We start from the raw sequence: 24,724 nt of genomic DNA, 5'->3' as shown, positions 1-24,724 counted from the left end.
CAGAAATCTTCTACTTCAATTCAACCTTTTGAAATTTTGGTTTTATTTTAATTAAGATATAAATATATCATTTCTACATCTCCCTTTATTCCATCCAACCTCTCTTATGTCACCACCTCATATACCACTTGCTGATTTTGTTTGACATTGTGTGCTTTTAGATTTCTAAATTGAATAATCATTTAGAGGGCTCATCCCTGAGAAGGACTATTTAGCCCTTTCTCTAAGTCATTAATTTGAGTAACTCTTCATCTATGGGTGGGGCCATATTAGAATGGATAAGGGAAATGTCTTCCTAATCTTAAGCAAGAAAATAAGTTCACGACAGTATTCACCGGCAAAATGGCAATAGAAATGTTTAGAATATTGCCATATGACTGAGCTGACTACAGGATACTATATGCGTGCAACTCTATTTTTCAGTCAAGGCTTTAGGGTGGTTACGAATAAATGATAAAGATTACTCTTGATTGATAGTAAAGGTAAATAAATATCATTAGTTCAATGGATCTGTGACCCGACACAGCAAGTCCTAAGACTTTACCACTTAAAAGAGAGGTAACATGTATAGGAGAGAAAAGTCATAAATGAAAACTGTACTTCCAAACTCTTATTACCTCCATGTGCACATAGCAAAACATGTAAGAGGGCCAGCAAAAGTGACAACCAAAGTGCTTGCCTCATGAGTGAATTATAATCATGGCTCTGTGAATGGTTGTATTTCTATATTTCCCAGGTATAAAATCAAGATAATTTGCTCCACTTGATCTGATAATCCTAGGCAGCATCCGCTCACATCCAAGTAAGTGGAAGCATGGCACTTCTAGTGCACTGTGCCAAGAGAATCGATGTCTAATTAAGTCCATAAACGTTTAGTTTGGTGGAGCTGGAGAGATGGCTAAGTCAATAACAGTGTTCTCAGTATAAGAATGAGGACCTGAGGTCAATACTCTCCACCTGCAATGCTTGTGATTCCAGAGCGGGGAAGGCAGAAACATGGAAGACTCCTGGGTGTGTAACCTAACCAGTTTAACTGGATCTATGAAGTTTAGATCCAGCGGAAAATGATTTGTAAAAAGGAGAAAAGAGTTCGACAAAAGGATGAGAAGACTCCAGATGTGTGTGTCTCTGGCCTCAACATCATGTGTATATGTATATGAAAGTAGTCAAGTGATTCTATATTCAGCACACACATGAATATAAGTACATACATACAATCGAAAAATAAACCTTATTTTGCTACTATTTGGCTCCAATTGAATTTAGCTGTAAGATGTAGTTTTGACCTAATTCCGGTGTGATCTTGACAGTTTCTCATTCCTCATTTCCCTACTATCATCCAGATTTCAAGAGGAGAACAACAGATAATAATAACTATTTTAACAGGTAAAAATAACTATTTTGGAAAATGTTGAAAAATTGAACCATTATAATTTTCATTATCATCTATTTTATAAATATAACAAAATGATTATGAAGATTGGTGGCTTCAAACTTCTGTATCGTTTACAGCTAAATTGTACCTGTCATTTCTTCTGGCATCTGAAGGAGCAAGTGTGCGCGCGCACAAGCACACACACACACACACACACACACACACAAGTAATAATTATATTACTAAGTGTTAAACACTAGTAACATGGCTAGCAAAATAAGTTAACATAGCAGACTATATAGAGAGTATGTATCACTTTAATTTAACACAATTCTTAAAATCACCCCATCCTACAGGAATTTATTTTCATATACTAGCAGATAAGCAAAGAAGACTAAGCAAGTATGGAAAATCCAATTTTTCCGTGTGCATTTGTAAAACTTGCCTCCGGTTTTCATTTTAAAAGTATATTTATCTAAGCTTCTTTATATGTCAGCTCTACTTACTTAGAGATTTTTTCCTCTTTGTAAGTAGTTTGAAACAATTCTAAGAATTTCACAATAAGTTGATGGGAAATGGTCCTCCAGTTAACTTGTTCTTCAGGATTAAAAATAGCTCTGGAAGAAACTAGCACCTGCTCTGTTTGGAGGGCACCATCACCATCACAGCGGATCAAAAGAGCAAGGCCAAGAGCTCAGGAGCCTGATTTAAAAGGCAAAGCTGTGTGGGCAAATGTGAGAGGCTGGCAGTCCAGAATGAAGGCAGACTGATGTAGCATCTCACTCAGACTCTAAAGCTGTTCATGTCCCACGCCTGTGAGCCCTAACCACATCTGCACTGAGCCTGTTTCCGAAGGGCAACTGAAGGTTTTTCTTGAACCTTTTCAGTTTCTGTGTCCCACATAACATGAATACTGGGTTCTGATAGTGCCTCTCACCTCAGGCCCATTTGTTATACACTTTCCAAACCCACACAAAACAGGCATCTCCCATGTTGGATGTGGCTCTTTCTGACTGGATTTCAATCCTTCCTGCTCCCACCCTTCTTCCCTAAGTTTGAAATCAGGGATCTTGAACAATTACATAATTTAGTCATGCCTCTACTCTGACCTGGTCTGCGAGCACATCACAATGTTTATACAGACTATGGGTGGTAAATGGGTGCTTATCCTTACTTTTTTTTTTTTTAACATAAGTGGGCTCACCAGAAGTAGCATTTATTGGTTTTCAATGTTGCCATGGACACTTATCAACCATCTTCATTTCTTGTGAAATATCAAGAACTTTTTTAGAAGTCAGAATTGAAAATCTTCTCTATTTCACGCATGCACACAAAAAATGTAAAATGATTATTTATTCTTTGAAATTCTAAGTTCTGTGAAAGTTGCACTGTTATTTCCTTTGGAAGCACAAGTCAGTGTAAGGTAAGTTTACAGTCTTCCAAGAAACCAGAGAACCATTTTACTGCAAGGAAGTTTTCTTCCCTATAATGATACTTTTTAAGTTTTAAAAAATAAGCCATGTTTATGACATTATTTTATCTTTTATTTGTAATGACTCAGAAAATAATTTTGAAGTACTTGACTACTACTAGTAAAATTTGCCTTCTGATACAAACGAATTACACACTACATTGTGGCTAACAACTGTTTCATTCCAGGTGTGTGTTAGCATACAAGAGAGGACATCATGGTCTTCTGCACTTTCAAGCAATTCCTTTTGTGGCAGAATGCAAAGGTTGTTTCACTATGTATTATCAGCTAATATCATACAAGCCAAAAGTAGGAGATATCATTTGAGTTTCACAATTCTTCAAGATATTTTTGGCCATGTGTCAGCATAGGATTTTAAATGTTTAAATGTTTAAATAATTTCATCACTGAATTCATTAGTTATTTCATTTCTAGGTGAAAATTTAATGGCATTTCATTTGGTTTGTTCCTGTAGACATTATATCCTACAGCATAAATATGATTTTAAACATATTTTAAATTGTGTAATATGTGTGTGTCATGTGTGGTTGTATGAAAGAGTGTGAGTACCGGCAACAGGAGAGGCCTCAAAAATAGTCCACTCCCATGGATCTAGAGTTTAAGTGGTTTTAAGCTTCGGGGCACAGCTGCTAGGAACTCAACTCAGGTCTCTGCTGGAGTAGGATGTGCTATTAGCCAGTGGCTGAGCCACCTCTCCAGCCACATTTCTGTACACAATTTAAAATGTGCTTCCTTCTTTCAGGTCATTTAATTACCTTGACCTTGGCTCCCTGGAAATGTAGAGAGGAGCTGTCCCCTAGGAGGTCTGTAGGTCTCAAGTCAGAAACACAAACAGCGCAGCCTCAAGGCAAGAAGCCTGTTCTAAGTTTCAATGTTGTTTCACACAGACTAGCGATGACAAGAGACAAGTTTCACGGAAGTTTTATATACAAAACTGAGATGAGAGAAACGGTGTCATTAAAGTACAATCTCGATGTCAAAGGAAGAAGTGTAGAAATTAATCTGTGACACGTGTCTTTTTCTACTGAAATCGTCTGTCAGATCACAGGGTATCTAGTGCTTGAAACACTACAAGATTAACATGAGACCCACAGTGTTGTTTTATTTACTAATTGAAGAACTACTGCGTGGGAAGGACATTTATTCCGATTCACTGGTTCTGGGTTTTGTGCTCAGCAGTTCCACTGTTGCAGAGACTTCAACTATTCTAAGTCTCTGTGACCAGGGTGAACATTGGCATTCAAGGTAATATGAGAATCTCATACAAACAAAGGTGGGAAATGGTTAAAAGGAGCTTTCTGTGCCTTCAAGCTGCCATTGTTCCTCCTAAATCTTTCTTTCCGAAAACATTTTGAGAGAATGGATTCTTACGTTGCAAACTTTATGGTGTGTCTAAAGTGATTACTTAAGTATTCACCGTTCCACTCTGATGGTAGATGTGCCTCTTAAGCAAAGAAGAATTTTGATCCTATTTTTTGATCTTTCATTCTATGAAGTGAGGACCGGCTGTAGAGAAAAATTTAGCATAAAACATACTGGAATGTAACCCTGAAATGTCTTAAATACTTAGGGTGGATTGTCTGGGAGGCATTTCCTTTAAAATGTTAACATTTTTCCCAGAAGCAACTTTTATATTCAAGCCCTGTTATTTAGTTGGCCTGGTTGAAAAATGATGCTGGGCTTATTCCTCACTGTTATGTGTCATCCGCCAGACCCCCACCCCCATTCAAGTGTTGGAGATGTGGCCTTGTTTTCAATAGCTCCTTAAATTCTAATTCTTTTAATAAGTAAGGTGAAGAATGTGTGAAGACTGGTCCCTATGACTATTTCATGTTTTCAGAAATATTGGCAGAATGAAATGACACTGCTTAGACAAAATTTGTAAGGATAAAACCTCTGCCTTTGGGGAAGAGGTCCTCTTCTGTCAGAGGTCTATGGGAGGGAGAGTTACTGGGTAAAAGAGGGAGGAAAGGGATTAATGGGAAGATACAAATGAGTGAATAACAATCTTTATGTAATCTTAATAAATTATAATAAAAAATAAAAATAAATAAATAAAAACCTATAGAGATTATTGCTTGAAATGTCTTATGTATAACTGAGAAAAATCTGTAAAATCTGGTGGTTAAGAAATAACAGTAGAGAAAACAAGCCACATTTTTTATCAATGTAGTGACATTTTCATAGTTGAAAATGCAGTTTATCTTAAAAAGACAGATAAGCTCCAAACTGGTAACTTCAGAGAAATACTATTCCTGGTAATAGTTCTAATGTAGAACATTTAACTTGGGATTATATCTAATAAGAAAACAAAACAGTTTACATATACACTATGGAATATTACTCAGCTATTAAAAACAAGGAATTCCCCAAAGTTGTGGATAAATGGATTGAACTGGAAATGATCATAATGAGTGAGTTAACCCAGAAGCAGAAAGAATCAAATGGTATATACTCACTTATATCTGCATACTAGCCCAAGGGGCATGTCCCACGAAAGCCTTCACTTACCAGGAAACTGGGACAGAGAGGAGGACATTCTATTGGGACTCTAAATGAGAGAAGCATGGGAGAATAGCAAAGTAGAAGGATCCAGAGGGTCCTAGAAACCTACAAGTAGAACATTATGAGGGCAGATTTGGGCCCAGGGGTCCCGTTCAAACTAAGGCACCAGCCAAGGACAATACAGGCGGTAAACTTTAAACCCCTACCCAGATCTAGCCAATGGTCAGGACATTCTCCACAGTTGAGTGGAGAGTGGGATATGACTTTCTCACATACTCTGGTGCCTCACATTTGACCATGTCCCCTGGAGGGGTAGACCTGGTGGCACCCAGGGGAAGGACAGCAGGTTGCCAAGAAGAGACTTGATACCCTATGAGCATATACAGGGGGAGGTAATCCCCCTCAGGAGCAGTCATAGGGGAGGGGAATAATGGGAAAATGGGAGGGAGGGAAGATTGGGAGGATACAAGGGATGGGATAACCATTGAGATGTAACAAGAATAAATTAATTAAAAAAAAAACAGTTTGTGATTATTCCACACAGACAGCACTAACTTGCCTTTGAACTGGACAATGAATAGTGCCCATTGTTTCCAAATTTGTGATAGCATGGGCTTCATCTGGCAGAGAACTACCCTTCGGTTTGCTTACACTAGACGTCTTTATTACCTTCCATATCTATTTTTTGGCATTACCAAAAGTCTCACGAAAGAAAATCTCATCCTGAGATAAGAACTACTAGCTTATGATAACCCGTGGATCCAATCTTCTGGCCAAATGATGGCTATGGTGATTGATGGCAAGCTGATCCCATGAAGACAAATCACTCTATTGTTGGGAAAGCAGGGATAAAGAAATTTCTCTAGGCTTACTGAGTCTCAAACTACTCTACCTTTGAAGGAAAGAGGCTCAGTTACCAGGGATCAAGCGAAGTCACACTACAGAAATAGAAGAGGCAGTCAAATCAGAATGCACAGAGAAGACCAGGAGGCCATCTCTGTAAGGAGGATTTAACAATGTATCTGACTCTCTCTCCCAAAGCAGTCCAAGCCATTGCATTTCTCTTTATGGATTTACTTCTTTATTTGGAGTATCTTGGGTTTTTATTTTTCATAAAACTAAAAAAAAAAATTAAGAGTATTTTGTGTGTGTATGTGTCTCTATGTGTGTCTTGCCTGCATATACAAATGGGTACTGTGTGCATGCCTGGTACCTGTAGGTCCCCTGGAACTGGAACTAGAGTTAAGGACAGTTGTGAGCTACTATGTGGGTCTGTAAACTCAACCTGGGTTCCCTACTAGAGTAGCAAAGGCACTTAAACACTGAGGCATATCTTTAGCTACCCCTGAAAATTTTGACAGACAAATTACATATAACAATCCTGAAAAATAAACTGGAAAAATTTTGTTCATTATAAAGCATATAAACTATCTGTAGGCATACACACACAAATTGAAACATTAGAAATGGCAGCATACTCACCCATCTGTTAAGGAAAGTATAAATTCATCATCATTTTTGCATGTACATAGAGGTTTTCCAAAACAATTTTTTAAAATTTTCTATAATACCACATATAGCCCAGACAGACATTTCTGTACAACCACTGGCCTGAAGCATGGCAGGGGAAGTGATTTTTTAAACATTACAGGCCTTATCACATAAGTAGATGTTTTTGTTGTACCATTTAGGGACTGAAGAATGCAGAATAAATAAAATGCATTTTAATAATAGTCATTCAGTTTTCATAAACAGAATATAATATATGTGGAAATCTTGTTCCCAAAATTGTGGTTAAAATGCGTTACTTCCCTTTTGTCACAGACCTTGGGTAGGGGAATAGGGTGAAGGGGGGTGGGGAGCAGAACTGGAGAATACAAGTGAGGGGACAGCAATGAAGATGTAACCTGAATAAATTAATTTTAAAAAAGAAAAAAAATGCTTTACTAATTGAGGTAATATTTGTTTATATTTTAAAAATGTGTTTAGTAGACATAAATTAAGCACAGAGAAATGTTTTGTAATATTTTGTAGTCATTAGAAATGAAAACACGCTCTACAGATTTCAAAGGCTGCTAGAATAAAAAGAAAGAGTAAAGTTTTGGCAGAACCTGTTGAATCAGTAAGCAAAGCAAGGGGTGGGGACTGCTTTGTATAACTTAAAAGAGGACCAAAGTCTCATTCCTGGACCAAACTGTTTGATATTTTCTAATATATCTAGAAATGCAAAAATATAGAGACTAAAAAGTAATGAGGCTCAGTGGCAAAGTGCTTCTAAAATATACACACACCACTCCAGATGACCATCAGGAGACAGGGGGAGAAAAACAGAAAGGAGAAGAGAGTGAGGAAGATGGAGTTATAGAAAAGAAACGGACGGGGTTATTATGTAAGAATGTAAGCTAAGAAACTTAGTAGAAAACAGAGACTGGATGTGCCACAAAATTCTGTGCCAAAGAAGCAATGTGAGAGTTCCTATATAAGTGTATTCTTGATTTTGAAAATTAATCTTCTTGTGCTTTAAGGTATTTCCCAGTTCTTCAGCACCCCAGAGGTCATTCAATAAGATAATTTTATGTAAGAATACAAAAAAATATTTGTGAAACATAGGAAACACATACTTCTGTTTTCAAATACACAGGAAAATCAACATTATCAAAAACAAGGATAACATTTCCTAAAAGTAATGTAAATTCATTAACTTCTAAGTCTCCACAACAACTATCACATGTATTTATCCTCAAATGAGCCTTGACAACCTTAACATTGCTTAGAAAAACAGTGTGCACCCATTTTTGGTAAAGCTAAGTAATTACTTCTGTTCTGACATCCTGAAAAAAAAAAAAAAAGTAAGGGAGGAAGACATGATAGCACAATCCTCTCACTTCACCACTTGAGAGGCAGAGGCAGGAGAATTGCCTCAAGTGTGTGACCAGACTCATCTACACAGCTATTTAAGTGGGTCAAGGTTACCAGGTAAGACCTTTTTCAAATCCAAAGAAACAAACAAACAAATGAAAATAATATTAAAAGACTAGGGAATGTAGACCAACGCTTACTTAGTGCCCTTGAAGTCCTAAGTGCAGTCCCCAGGACTGCTAAGACAAAACTTAGATTGCATTAAGAAAAAAAAAAAATAGGTTCACATAGTTTTTAATAAATAAAAAGGTAAGCTTCTGAAGTCCTGGCCTATTTAATAAGTAAATTTTCTTTAATCTTTAGCCTAGAAATATGTATCATAAATACACAATAAGCTTCAATGCTGTGGTCTCACCTATATGTATGTTTGTGTGTTTGTGGATGTTTACATACCTGACAACACTTCTAAGTTGTGTGCATAGCTACTACTTTGAGGTTGATTTTAAACATGCCACAAAGAGCAAAGCAAAATGTTCATGCATTTTTCTTCTCATAAAAAAGACTATAGGAGCTGTACAAATGCCCTGCCATTAACAGCACTTGCTCTTGTGAAGTGCCTGTGCTCAGTTCCCTGCACCTGGATGGTGGCACATACACCTCTGTATTTCCAGTTCTATGGAACCTAAGAAGTATTGAGGCTCTGGGGCAAAGTGCTTCTAAAACACACACACACACACACACACACACACACACACTACTCCGTATGACCACACTCTCTTCTGGCCTCAGTAGGCACCAAGCATGCACATGGTTCACACACGTATGTACCAGCAAAACACTCATACACATCAAATAAAGTCAAATAAATGAAATATTAGAAAGAAAACCAACAGCAGAGACTAAACGAATCTTGATAAGATGCATGCAGGAATTGTCTGTTTTCACCGTTCCTTCTAACACTGTAAAAGGCTAAAATATGTATCATGTGTATCAGATATCATTACATCAGAGTTACCGTTGCATGTATATGCAGTCGCTTGGAGTAAATTACAGGGAACAGGACAAATCACACCGGCTCAGATCATTTGGTCTATAGGATGTTTATGGCCCACACCAATCTTTATGTGGCTAAGCTGTTCATATCCGTTTCTGCTTCTCCACACTTCAGACATAAATTAACAAATTGCAGTCCATACAACATCATTTGTTACACTATTTTAATGTCACAGCACTGAATCGCAATAGGAGGACATAATTGGCTATAAAGTCATTTGAAGGACCTCATGTTTCACAGCGAAACAGGAAAAGTAATTCACAGCTGAGTCTCCTCAGGCAAGGATGATCTACTTGGATTCCTTGGAAAGCTGAAAAACCTTTTATGAGACTAATTTGTGGGACAGGAGAGCCTTTTGCAGCCACAATTTCTAAAATACCTTGCCTTAGTGTGTGAGAAGTATTTTAGCTGATAAAACAGGTCAGAAATAGTCTATAGCGCCAAAATTACAAATATGTGTTGTTTTAGGAGAGCTAAAATATTAAGAATAAATATTAAGAAACAATATCTGTATAAAATCAGAAAGAGAAAGACGTAATATCTATTTTTGAAAAGTACCACATGTAACAAACAATCTCAAGGATGTGCACCTTCTGAACATAATTCAAAAGGGAAACTAGTATTATTAAGAAACAAACAACCATGTTCATAGCAGCCTTATTCATAATTGCCAGAACCTGGAAACATCCTAAATGTCCCTCAGTTGAAGAATGGATAAAGAAACTGTGGTACATTGACACTATAGAATACCACTCAGCTATTAAAAACAAGGAAATCCCAAAATTTGTAGACAAATGGATGGAACTAGAAATGATCATATTGAATGAGTTAACCCAGAAGCAGAGAGACTCACATGGTATATACTCACTTATAACTGGGCACTAGCCCAAAAGGCATGTCCCATGCAAGTCTTCACTAACCAGGAGATTGGGATAGATGTGAAGGCATCCTACTGGGACTCTAGGTAAGAGAAAATATAGGAGAATGGGGAAATAGAAGGATCCAGAGGGTCCTAGAAACCTACAAGAAGAACATAGTGACAGGTGGATCAGGGCCCAGGCGGGTCTGCTCAAACTATTACACTAATCAAGGACAATACAAGGAGTAAATATCGAACCCCTACTTTGATCTACCCAATGGACAAGACATTCTCCACTGTTATGTGGAGAGCAGAGACTGACTCTGACATGAACTCTAATGCCCCATATTTGTCCACTCCCCCTTGGTGGGGAGGCCTGGTGGCAATCAAGGGAAGAATAAGCAGGTTACCAAGATGAGACTTGATAGCCTATGACCATATAGTGGGGGAGGAGGTCCCTGTCAGTCATAGACCTAGATGAGGGGAACAGAGTGAAAGCGGGAGGGAGGGAAGAATGGGAGGATACAAGTGACAGGATAAAAATTTAGATGAAATCTGAATAAATTAATAGAAAATGCTGTTTGAAAAAAAAGAAACAAACAACTTTCAGTGTTGAAATGTCGAGAGACAATAAGCATAACACTAGCTTTATTAGGGTGCTTGTACTGGTGAGAGCATCGCTGGTCTTTCACCTAACATTGGCAGACCTATTTGCTGTGTCAATTCAAATGCCTACATATATCAATATTTAACATATAATAGTTAAAAACAAAACAAACAAGCAAAAACAAAAAAGCTGTTTAGCTGAATAGCAGTGACTGCTTAGGAAAAAATGCCTCTACAGAATTCAGCAACGGCAGTGCTCTTTGGTGAAAGGATTTCTTCACCTCTTTCTGGCTAGACAATTTATGAACTAATTGCTGTGTAGTCTCAATCTCTACACAACTCTTATCTCTTGTCTTTTCATTATTTTGTAGTATATTTTCTTCTTTGCATGGCAGCATCTTTGTAGACTTATACTCTCAGCCAAGGATTATTTACTCACCATACTAACAGGTCCAAGAAATAGATCCAAATGTTTATTCTCTGAGATTTACAGCAGCAGTAATTAGGATTACTAGCAGTTTTGGAAAGCCTGCAAATCTTTTTTACCTAAACCCAAACAAACATATATATTTATATCTCGAAGTCAGCACAGATGAGCAAGGAACACATTTTGTTCACCATTTGATAATTCTAATTACAAACAGATGATTCACATTGCTTCCTGCTACACAAGGGATAAAAGGAATACTTTTAAAAACTACTATCATCTAATGCATATTTCAAATAAACAAGTATCTGGTGGATAGTGGGGTATTTTTAGCACCTTAGGAAATATGTGTCCTTTTAATAAGTCATGCTTATGCATTTATAGCTTCTTTTGGTTTTTAAAAATATAATCTGAGTACTTGTATGCAAACAATAATAAAGTACGTATACTAAATAAAAATATACTCAACTCTATAATGGAAAAATAATTACTGCATAAGGGACAAAAATAAAATGGAATATACTCATTTTATCATCTATGAGCTAAAGCCTTGCTGATGGAGATTTAATCTCTCTAACGCTTCATTATATAAAACATTAGTTGCTAGAGAGTGCTTTGTTTCTTATGTTTATTTCATTAAGAAAATGTATATCTTCTCATTTCTACTTTGAAAGGTCTCATAAAACTGCCCACTCATGAAACTTCACTGTTCCTAAACTTATAAAGTGACATGTGTTCTGTTTATTACCAATGTTGCACAAGTTTCAGATTATTCTCCAAGACCACTAGTAAATTTACTTTTACTGAAACAGTATGCTAGATAATGGTGTCCATATGAAGTTCATTCTGTGTAATTTGAATGTTTGAGTGTCTTCAGCTGGAAATCCTAAAGGTGAAAATAAAATGTTCCTTGATTTAATTGGCTTCACAAAACACTTCCCAGCACCAGAAAATCAAAACTGCCCACTGGAAATAAGTATTTCTTTGTCAGCAGCAAGGTGCTGGTGAACACTTGGAATTGTATTTAAACATTCCATCTAGTTGCTTCATTCCTGAAGCATTCCATTTCTCCTGAGAGAACCAGGCAACGGTTAAATGAGTTTATTCATGCTAACTTCTTAGGGTATCTGGTGCTTAGGAAATTACCCCAAGATCTCTCCTTAGCATCCTTTAGAAATTCTATCTTCTTCTCTCCTGTGTTACTGGGAACTAAGCTCCAAAGGCTTATATTAGCAAGAGAATTGAGGGTATTTATCCCATGTCATCTAGTATTCAAAAAACATTTTATTTGACTTTTTTCTTTTTTGGAAAATGTTTCAAGTATTATAATATTTCCATTTCTACAGACTGACTACAACAAAGACTAAGGATGAAAGTTTTAAAAGCAATTTAACTGGGACTGGAGAGATGGCTCAACAATTAAGAGCACTGGTTTCTCTTCCAGAGGACATGAGTTCAATTCCCACAATACACATGGTGGCTCACAACCATCTGTAACTTCAGACCCAGGGGATCCAATGCCCCTTCTGTCCTTAGAAAGCACTGCATGGGCACAGGCCACAGACATTGCTGCAGGAAAGCACCCATTCATACAAAATATGTAAGACACCAAAAAGGGGGGTTAAAAATCTTAAAAAACAAGCAAACATGCAAATAAAAACAACCTTCATTGAACATTTACTAAAAGTGAGCATAATTAATCTCAGGTTTTGTAAATCAAATATGAAACAGAAATTCTCAGGTGAATCAATTGAACTAATGTTTCTCTAATTAAGTCCTATTTAATATTATTTTGTTACAGTTGTTTTAAAAAGCACTTATATGCCTCAACGTTACTAAGAACACTACCAAATAAAAACACCACCGGCAATTTAAGTTGTTCATGTAACAGCTGGTTTACAGTTCTCAAATCCCACCTACTACATCACAGGGCCCAGAGACACTGAAATTGGTCTCATTTCAAAGCCTCCTCAAGGAGCAGCTTTTACAGTACCAGAAAGTGACATACAAACTTCCGAAGGTTAAAAGCAACCAACAGTCCTATACAGGGATGATGTCTATGAACGACAGTAATGACCAGCATGGCACAATAACCCTAAATGGCAGAAATACCTTAGTGGTAACCAACAGCTCTCTAGTTGAACTTAAGATGAACTGAACAAGAAGGAAATCATGCCTGTACTGGAGACAGAACTATTTAGGGCTACTGAAGTCACAGATCTTGGCGGAGAATTTCCAAATGCCACTTTACTAGACCAGCATAATCCCTAACTTCATTTTAAATATTTGTCCCTTATATACACAGGACAGTGTAGTTCTTATCCCACAGAAGGGGAACTCTGCAGCAGACAGAGAACAGGGCAGAAAACTACAACTATACTTAAGGCTCAGTGAACACTGTGGAAAATGGAGTGGAAAACCTGTAAGAGCCAGAGTAACAGGGAGTTTCATGTTTGATTGTATTTCTTAGAAATGGCAGAAGCGACACTCTTGAAGTCTCACAAACATGCTAACCTACACAGGAACTAAAGAGAGAAAACAACAGACACGCTAACCTGGAAGAGGGAAAGCTCACAAGGCTCAACAAAGGATTCCTAGGGCAACTAAGGGATGCTGAGAGTGGGAGAAAGAATCCTCTTCAGGGAAGAGCACACTAATTTGTTGCCTCGTACAAAATGGTCAGCCCTGAAAACATGTACATACACATGACATTATAAGACTGAGCAGGTCGTAGTTATGCATTTAGGGGAAAAAGATATAAACACAGACATTTGCACATATACAACAACACAAAAGGAGGCAGTGAATTTGAACTGGAGTGAGGAAGGTACATGGGAGGGTTTGGAGGGAAGAAAGAGAAGGGGAAATTTACCTATTTATATTACAACTAAAAGTATAAAAATATTTTAATATATTAGGTCACTATATGACAGACTTGCTTTAAAAAGGAAATCAATAATAATTTATATTAAAAGCAGTTTTCAGCAGCACAAACCAATATATTTAGCTCTTCTGATACTTCAGAGTTTAGAATAGTATCATGAAAGAACCAGATTTTCTTTCTCATTAAACTTTGTTAAAAAACAAAAAGATAAATATTTAACCGATAATTTCTTCCACAACTAAATTAATTGCTAAATGGACATGGAAGCACACAAGCTGACTGGTTCTCTCTTTTGTATCAGGTTCTCAGATGCAAAAGAAAGTAAAATGTGGGAAACAAAAATAAGCGCTCTCAGATGAGACCACCGCTAAATGCCTATATTCTGTGTGTTGAACCTGTGAGAATGAGTTATCTGCTTTTCTCTCCTTCTTTCTGTCTTGTAAAACAAACACGCACAGAAATATCAATCCAAAGTGCAAAAGAAATAGGTCTAGTCTTGGAAAATGAAAGTATTTAATGTTGTGAGTCTGTTGTTGTTGTTGTTTAAAATTTTGAAGAGAATCATAAAATGGATCTATCCTGCAATGGATCTATCAAAGGGAGGGAGGAGAGTAGCGTGCGTGTGTGTGTGTGTGTGTGTGTGTGTGTGTGTGTGTGTGTGTGTGTGTCCCCTCCCTGTTAGAGAGAACGCCTACTAGGCTGTGTACACACATAATCTGCCACTGACATCTCTCCCTCTGTTGTTATAGAAGGCTTTTTTCCCAACTGCTCTAGAAATGAGTACAACAGAAACCAAGACCCCTTGGGAAGCTGTAAAATCCCTTGCAGAGCTGCTGAGGTCAACTGCAGTGTAACTTTCAAAAGGTGAGAAACAATTCTCCCTCTGTACCTCCCCCCGCCCCACCCCCCTCCACCTCACTAAACCGCCCCTCCTCAGATCTCTCTTCCTCCATGTCCTCCTCTGTGTGAATACAACATCTGAAAATATAATACTGTTAAAATACTCCTAATACTATAATAAAAAGTGAGGCATTTCACTTAATTAGGACATATATTTGTACTGTATAACCTGTGATCCTACATTTATTCAAGTGTTAATGACAAACTTATTTTTGCCTGCATGTATTCTTATGTCTTTCTCCCATGATGCCACTGCGAAGTTAAGTAAAGTTAACTTCATTTTAAATACTTATGTCTTTAGACTAAAATTACGTGTCAAGGATAAATGCATTAAGGAAAAAATATAGGTTAAGTCATGGCACTGCTGAGGAGAGAAGGATATTGACAGCAACTGGTCTGGAGAATCTTACTAAAGTAATAAATTTGTTCTGAAACCAATTCACCATAAAGGTTTCCCTGTTACATAAAAGTGGTAAAAAAAATAATTGTACTTGAAATGACAAAGAGATGACATACAAAAAAAACTTCAGCGACAATGGAAAGTAAAAAATACATTGAATGAGAAAAGCCAGGTTCAAGTATATGGCATACAAAGTCATTTTTAAATTATAAAATGAGCAAAAACTAATTCCGAATTTATCAAGGTCAGAATTGACACATCCTTAAAGAGAGGTCTGGCTAATGTTCACTGTCTTCAGGAGTTTATTAGACACATGGATAATTATAGTTTGTAAAAATTCCTTGAGCTGCCCACATTTGATTTGTGTAATATTCTATGAAATTACATGCTCACATAAACACACACATTCATGTGTATACACACACTTCTTTGCAAATGCTTTTTACAGTTTAAAACTATAAGCAAGCATATATAAAATAAGACTATGTGACTGCATGTGCGATGACATATGCTAAAAAGAAAGCTTAAATGTCAGTATACGTGACATTCAAGGGCTTTGAGATGAAAATTAAATAAGGAAATTTATCAAGCTTGTGTACCATCTAGCATTTCTATGGTATCTTAGCTTCATGTGTACATGATATAGAAGAAGAGTTTAAAAAAAGAGTTTGACTCCAAGCACTGTACTAGTTGTAGAGGACTGAGCCATATCAATGTACGGGCATCCCGACCAGAGCAAGTCTGACAGCTACAGGAGAAGTTAAAGGCTGCTACTCCCCTATGCTTTTTGATGTCCTTCAGTTTACAGTTTGCACATAAGTGAGCCAACTTTAACACCTTCCTAGCTAACAGTAAGGAGGAAGGAAATTTCCTCATTTGAAGTTCCTCAATAAATGTAAATGAGAAACAAATAAAATGCTGCGCAAATGATCCTGTTGGCTGCATTTTATCTCTCCAGGATATTTTACGTGCAGGAACCATGCATGGTTTATTTATCCATCAAACCTGACTAACTGTCACAGTAAACCCCACTTGTGTACTTTCAAAGAGCTGGCTGAATTAATGACTCAAATATCACAGTTAATAGCCGAAACAAACACCAAACTCTAGCTGAGGTCCACATGGAAGCTTCTTGAAGTTATGCACTTGCTAAAAGTTATTTTCACACTAAGATACCAATACTATGTGGGATATTTCTTCTAAATTATCTCACAAATAAATAAATGCAATGTGTAAAGAATAGAATCCATGTAAATATCAAAGCTGAGAGTGTTGTTTATGAACCTGACTGTATGAGAGAGCATTGCATATTTTCCAATTAAACACTGAAGTTGGTTGTAGGTTAAAAACATTAACTTGGCATTCTCAAAACCTACAATTAGGTAAAGAGAACCAGCTGGGTTGTGATGTGCACTGCCTGATGTGCACAGACACACAATAAAGAGGAATGGGAAATTTCAGGAGGATAAACAAGTGTACTCTGTCATTCGAGTTAGTCCTTTAGTTAGTTCAAGCTTTAGTTTATGTAAATTGTCCAAATTTAGCATTAAACCTATTTTCTGTGTCTCTTTGTCATATCTGTCTAAACTGTGAGAGTTAAGTGAGTAAGTCAGAAAGGCTTCTCACAAGTTTATGCAAGGATATGCTAACAATAACTTTTGTACTTAAGAATAATCCTCCCTCAAGACATACTTAATATTTATACCTTGAGAAAATCTTTTTCTAAAAGCTTTAAATTTGAGCAAAAAAAAATCCATTTATCTAATAGACAGTTCAGAAAAGTTACTTCCCATTTTATTTCATTTTAAATGTATTCATCTGCTTAGCATATTGAGTATTAGCATAGCATCCCTATGTCATAGTTGGTAATTATTACCACTCTTTAACCTGCTGTGGTTGACATGACATCGTAAAAGCTGGTTAGCCATGGCCACCTGACAAGAGGGACACAAACTTCTCTCTATGAGAATTAAAACGTTTATTTTAGACACTGAAAATGCAGTACATTTAAGAGTTCAAAGGTGAACGGCCATAGTTTTTTCAGCCATCTGAAAAAGTCTCCAGTAAGATCTTACCAGGACGGTCTACTAAAGGATTTAGTGAGTGCTGAAGGCAGGTTCCCACTGGAGATTTGTGCCTGTGTGTATGCACTCTATATACTCCATTATTATTAATTTTTGTATAATTACAAGATTAATGGATTATTTTGAAATAGCATTAATGAAAGGACTAAAACAATTTTGAGGAAACTCTCATATAGAACAAAACTAATGACGTTCATGCTTCTGCCATGCTTCATTTACCCCTAAATCCCAGAAAATCAGGACTACTTCAAATGGCTACACCTGTTACAGAACCAATGAAATCTTATGTTTGATTACCCAACTGAAATAAATCTTTTGCCACCATATTACTCATAGTAAATGTTTCCAGAGGGAGAATTACACCATCATGAAAGAAAATACTAAAATTCTTTTAGGCATAGCATGTTTTCTAGACTAGATGGACTATATGGATTTTTGTCAATTTTATGAATGACACACAAGTAAAGAATATATCCAACTTTAATAAAATGGATTCTTAATTTCAAAATCATATGTTTTTTTTCAATCTGCTTTAGCATAAGTCATCTTTTTATCAACAGACAAACCAAAGCCCACAACATGTGCAAAGTAATCCTTCCAGCATCCTTCAAATCACCTGCTCATTACACATGTATGTTATGATTCTTACTATGAATTTATACATCTATCATTAACTTAAAGGTTTTGGCTCTAATAGTCTATTAACCACACATAATAATATAAGTAATTTAAATATTAAGAAATAAATTGCGGCCATTGAGATAACTCAGTGCATAAAGATACTTGCCTCACAAGGCTAGAGATTTTAATTTAATCTTGAACCCAGGTAAAGTTGAAAGGAGAGAAGCAACTCCATAAAAATGGTCCTGAGCCCAGTGCACTGTTCATGACATGTGTGGCATACACACACACACACAAATATACACACACACACACACACTAATAAAATATATTTAAAAGAAGATAAATAGTTAAAATAAGGATGGATTTCAAGAGCCAATATCGAGAAGATTAAACACTTTTTGCATAGGTTACTTATTTAGCTCTGCAGGTTATGCACCCAGCAGTGTGTACTGCATTGTATTTGTGTTTAGTCTTCAATTTGCTTAGTTTTCTCTGTGTTATAATCTTCCCTCATATTCAATAACTCCTTAGTAATATAATCAATCATGTCTGAGTAAAAATTCTTATGAAAAAGTGAGCCTACTCTATTACAAAATGCATTCAGTAAATTCATTACTTACTGATGAATTACTTAATATGAATCACACTGATGAAGTAGGAAGTATAAAGACATGTAAAATGAATAACTATTTCTAAGGCATCATTGTAACAGTGAGAAAATGTTTAATACATATATCTCTCATATATATTTATAAATTATATTACATATTATATATTATATATAATAAACTTATAAGGAACTTTTATTATAACATATTTTCTTTTGTATGTGTCTGTGTGTAAATGTTATTTATTGAATACTCATGAGAAAACAAATCAATTTTTTGTCAATTGGAGTCCCAAATAGTGTCACAGCATGAAGATGATCATCCTTATACTTTGTCCTTATAGAACTAAGATTGCTAATAATAATAACATATTTTCTTAACTTTTCTTTGCTACAGGTATCTATAGACCTATCTTCCTAGAATCAATGTTTTTCTTCTGTCATGCAAATATGTGGTACCTTAATTTGTACATTTTGACACTGTAATAATTTAAACAGTTGAATTTAAAATAATTCAAACATTAAGTATGTTTCAAATACTACTTAGTATTTTCTTCTTTTTTTCCAAATTCAAAGGCTTCTTTATCAATCATGTTTTACTGTTAGATCGATTATCATATGAATTACATATTAATTCATATACCTTTATTTTGATAAGTATGTATATGTGTATTGGTTTGTCTGCATGTGTACCACAGGCTTCCAGGTGCCAATAGAGGCCAGAGCCTCTCAAACTGTAGTTACAGGCAGTAGCTGGTGTTTATTTTCCGCGTGGGTGCTAGAACTCAAACCTGGGTCCTCTGTACAAGCACCAACTGCTCTTAACCATTGGACCCTAACCTGGCCTTTTGTTTTCTCTATTATCACTGCATAATGCAGAAATAACTGTGAATAACACTATTTCAACACTATACATTTTAGAGAAAATTCTGACTTAGAAATTTTTTTTAAAATGCATTTTGTCTCTTTTATAACCAACCTATTTTTAGAGAACACTGTTAGAATGCAACACTAGGCATATTTCATTGTTAAACTTATTAATAATGTTAATGCATTTTCTATTGTCCAAGTGCCACGGGAGGATTGTAGCCCTAGCATTCTGGTGACACGGCATGTGATCTACAGTGGAAACTTGAGTTTTTCTAAAACACACACCCCCTTATGCTCGGAGCCATACTTGGTCCATCAAGCGGATTTACACTAAATCTTGATATATATGTAAGGAAAAAGTCTGGAGGCACCATACCTTTGAGACATAATTTTATAGGCATCTGGCAGATAACATCGGATATTCTCCATCTGAGCAGGGTCGGAGTCACAGATCTTGTCATCTGTTCTCCCATAGTTGGCACTCTCGATCATGATGACGTCCGTGCCTGGACAACGGAGCTCAATGGGGTAACTCTCACAGGAGAGCTCTCTGCGCACCACTGCCATGGGAATCGGGGCACGGCTGAAAGCTACAGGAGGAGGGAGAAAGATACCTTCATCACTGCACATTCAAAGACATTACACTCATTTCCTTCCCCAGTATCTGGGCTAACTAGAACAAGGGCTAAAACAGCTGGGCTTCGTAATATTAATTAATAGGGAATACTTCTCCTTTTAGCAAAACCAATGACAACCTCTCCCAGTATAACTGTAACAATAACTTCTTGAAAGCCTAAACTGCTACTAAGTTTGTTCTTACGGCGATAAAAAGTATTCATAATTTTTATATGTAACTGATGTTTCAAGAGGAGCATATGTCAAATGTAGATAACGGTGTTTTTAAAAATACTCTATAGTTCACCAACACCACATTACTTTTCAAAATTAAATGTAAACAATTCATTTATATTTAGACAAACTGATAAACCAATAATGGAACCATGCATTTAATTTAATTTAATATCTTATTCCTACAAAGGAGAATGCTTGCAGACTTTTGGCCTGTATTATTTCTTTTTGGTGAATTACTTGGTTTATACGAGGTATATTGTTGTAAGATCAAGAAAACTCCATATTTAGACTTGTTGCCAGTGAACGTGCAGGTTCTCACATTCTAAATGATGTGAAAGGAAATGACATTTTCTTTTTCTTTTTCTTTTTTTTTTCTTTTTTTGTCATAAAAACTAACCAAGTCTTCCTTAAAACATATAATTGAAGTTATAGTTGAAGTATTTACCAACTGTGAAAAAAGTAGATTTTTAAAAATAGGAGACATGGCTACAGGCAAACATAAGGGACAGATTAAATTTGCACAGCTGGTTAATTCTCTAATGTGTCCATCCACAAAAATAAGTATTTTCAGTATATGGATGTTCCTCTTTTTCTAAGGATGAGCTGTGGAAGAACGGGCTGTGAGGAGAAGCAGAGATTTGAGAAGAAGCAGCAGAGAAAGGTGAATGTTTGTTGTGACCATTTTGACTTTAGATATCGTGATTTTTTTTTTTTTTTAAGATTTATTTATTTATTATGGTTAGAGAGTTCTGCCTGCATGTATACCTGTGTGCCAGAAGAGGCACCAGATTTCATTCTAGATGGTTGTAAGCCACCATGTGGTGGTTGCTGGGACTCAGTACCTTTAGAAGAGCAACCAGTGCTCTTAACCTCTGAGGTATCTCTACAGTGGTTTCTTTGAAAGCACATCTATTATTTTCAATGTTAGGATAATATAACTTTTTATCTTATTTTTATGTTTGTTTCCAAGACTCTCTGTAAAACTTCTGAGTGGTCAGCTAAGTACTTCTGGCTGGGGCTGGAGAGATGACTCAGAGGTCAGGCACACATACTTCTATAGGTCCAGGTTTAGTTCCCAACACCCACATCGTGGGGCTCTCAATGCCTGTAATTCCAGACACTGAAGCTCTGGTAAGCTCTCCTGGTCTCTTTGGACATCTACATTTATGCATATGCACCCAGACATAGGCGTGTATGTTTACAGGTAACTAAAAATAAATTTAAAAAATCTTAAAAGTACTTCTGGCTGCATTGTAATCTGGTTTGAGGATGGCTACCTTTCAACATATTGAAGATCTTGATTATGTTCTGTCTACCCGCACCACCTCCTCCCTCCGCCACACACACGCATGTGCTCACACACACATCTGTAACACTGACCACAGACATCATGATCATCATCATGCTGTTATCATGAGAGTCTGACTATAATGTTAGTTTCTTACTTTGTTTTGGGTCAACATTTTGACATGGAATTGTCAAATTCAATATCTATATCTACTGTTCCTAATTTAAAACATACCTCTTTCCCACCCAGAAATTCGCAAAGTTGTCTAAACATTCATACTTTTCTAATATTAAAATTCTAGTTTCATGTGTAAATGCATCCTCTTGAGCTTTTGGATTAAAAATTGTTAATGCTATTAAAGATTTATCTGACCACCAGTTTAAAGCAAAACTGATAAACGATGCAAAATAAATGGTTTTTAAATCTATTTTTGTATCTTTATTTATATACTTAGTGTTTATATATGATTGTGTTTTCATGTTTACATGGTACCAAATTAGTTTTTAAGTAAATGGTCATATGAGATCAAACTGCCAAGTTTGCACAAATTCTCGTTGGTTTATTTCTAATTAAAGTTTTTTTAAAATGCTCCACTTCACGAAATCTGTTTCATGATTTTGTCTCTTAAATGGAATTATATGGGTGCCTTTGCTTTCAGGAAATATATTTAAACAACAGTTTTAGAATGCCTTAAAGGTGGTGCATGCCTTTAATCCCAGCACTTGGGAGGCAGAGGGACGCGATCGCTATAAATTCGAAGCCATCCTGGTCTACAAAGCGAGTCCAGGACAGTCAAGGCTACACAGAGAGACCCTGTCTCGAAAAACAAATAAATTAATTAATAAATAAATTAATTAATTTTGAACATCTGTTAAAAAACAAGTTATTCTTTAACATTGGTGTAGCTATTTAAGAAGAATTATTCTGTAAATCCTCTGAGTATTGCATTTATCTGGCTATGTTATGCTGACTTAGTCAATTAAAGTGATTCAAGTTAATTTAACACACATACACACACACACACACACACACACACACACACACACACACAAGCAAGCCACACCAACAGAGACCCTGTTGGACTAAGTGGACAATTTGGCTGATTAAACTCATCAGTCAATTTTGTCAACACATTAACATAGCTTTAATCTAGATTGACAATGTCAAAAATATCATTAAGAACCAAACAGTAGACAGATGCAAAGTCAACAAAAATGTGGAGAACCAAATTTCCCATGTACCTATGTTGGACCTATAAAGTGTGCTCGCTCGCTCTCTCTGCCCCACCCCACCCCCTTCTCTCTCTCTCTCTCTCTCTCTCTCTCTCTCTCTCTCTCTCTCTCTCTCTCCCCCTTCCTCCTTCATTCCCTCCCTCCCGTCTTCTCTCCCTCCCTCCTTCCCAAAATACATGTGAAACTTCATATAAAGCTCCAATTTCCATTTGTAGAAACTTTCTTCCTTTTAATATATAAGTTGTCCATTTTGGTAACCTAGTGACAAACTGCACCCGACAAATGACATATGTGTTGTTTGAAGGAATGCATTCCCAGAGACTACAGCATTACCTAGTTAGCTACTCAAATGGCTTTTTAGTAAAATGCTATATGTCTTCACAAACAAATATGAAAAAAACTAATATTTAAAAGTACTTCTGGCTGCCTTGTCCTCCTAATGCCATGAGGGCAGTTTCTATAATTTTTTGTTAATGTGTCTTCCTATTTTCACATGTAGACACACACGCACACACACAAAATAAAACCACACAGGAGTGGTGTGTGTGTGTGTGTGTGTGTGTGTGTGTGTGTGTGTGTGTGTGTGTGTAGTCTCAGACTAGAGTCTCTGAATGTGCTCTAAATCTCATGTCAAAGATACACCTAATAAAAAGTATCATCTGCGTAAGGTTTAATAATAAGAGAATTAGCTCTCATTTCATAGTTTTTCTTGTTTTTTAGAACCTTCAGCCATCCCTGTGTTCACAATCTCTATGGCTTTGTGTGTGTGTGTGTGTGTGTGTGTGTGTGTGTGTGAGAGAGAGAGAGAGAGAGAGAGAGAGAGAGAGAGAGAGAGAGAGAGAGAGAGAGAGAGAGAGAGAGACCCTCTTTGCCTTCTCTCCATTATAGGCAGGTCTGATCAGTGAAGCCTGCTGGTTATGATTCGGTGGACTTGTGTGTTCGATAACTACATATGGAAAGATGGGAGGCTGGAAGCTGGTGCACAAACAGGAATTAGATGTTTTCTTCTGAGCTCCAAGTACAGAGATTACAAACTTTGCATGCTAGCCTTAGGGTACTAAAAGGGACTTTCAAGTAAGAATGTATTATATAGGACATAGTTGGTGGGTGAGGGGTGGAGGATTACCAATAAGCAGTAAAAACCCAAACAGATTTAAGAGGCCAACAATGACTAAGTTAGTTGAGGACACTACACAAGATAATATAAAGCTTTACACACAGAGAATGCACGCTGTCAGAATAATGCCTGCATGTCTACAACTGTTGGATCACATGTCTAGAATCTGGGAGAAGTACACAGACTAAAACCATAGTAATGTGTAAATAGCCCAGGAGTCAAGTATTGAGTAGGAGAAAATGGATGGTAACAGTAAGTTTGTATTTATCAGTGGTCCCTGATCAGTTGGAGGTATCTGCTACTTAATCACTAGAGAAAGAGAACAAAGGGGTACTGTCTACTCCAGGACTATGTAGACTGTATGAACTAAACCACTTGCTTAAAATTGAGAGATGGCACCTTAAATGGTTAGAGGAGAGGTGAATAAAGCAGTTTATTCCTTCTTGATATGAAATGATACAGTTTTTAAAAAATGATTGGAACCAGATGTCCATAAAACAGAGTATGTATCTGCATCTTGTGCTACTTGTTATAACTGCACACGCACACACACACATACACACACACACACACACACACACACACACACACACACACACACACAAAACAGCCCACATTTACATTAGCTTTTCCTTTCCTTCTTTAGGCTTTCTTAATGTATTTATACGTATAATAATTCTCTCAAGTAT

At 36.5% G+C, this 24,724-nt stretch overlaps 1 protein-coding gene across 1 annotated transcript in view; it reads right to left on the bottom strand.

Annotated features, from left to right (window-relative positions):
• Adgrl3 (adhesion G protein-coupled receptor L3) overlaps window positions 1-24,724 on the bottom strand; it is a 438,014-nt gene that overhangs the window by 347,899 nt on the left and 65,391 nt on the right. The window contains exon 3 of the mRNA XM_051170906.1: window positions 19,923-20,136. Coding sequence (XP_051026863.1) covers window positions 19,923-20,136 — 214 coding nt within the window. The remainder of the gene's footprint in view (window positions 1-19,922; window positions 20,137-24,724) is intronic.

Source organism: Acomys russatus, chromosome 28, assembly GCF_903995435.1.
Source record: "Acomys russatus chromosome 28, mAcoRus1.1, whole genome shotgun sequence".
Classification (NCBI taxonomy): Eukaryota; Metazoa; Chordata; class Mammalia; order Rodentia; family Muridae; genus Acomys; species Acomys russatus.
The sequence above is the reverse complement of the archived record's forward strand: the minus strand, read 5'-3'. Positions and strand labels throughout refer to the sequence as shown.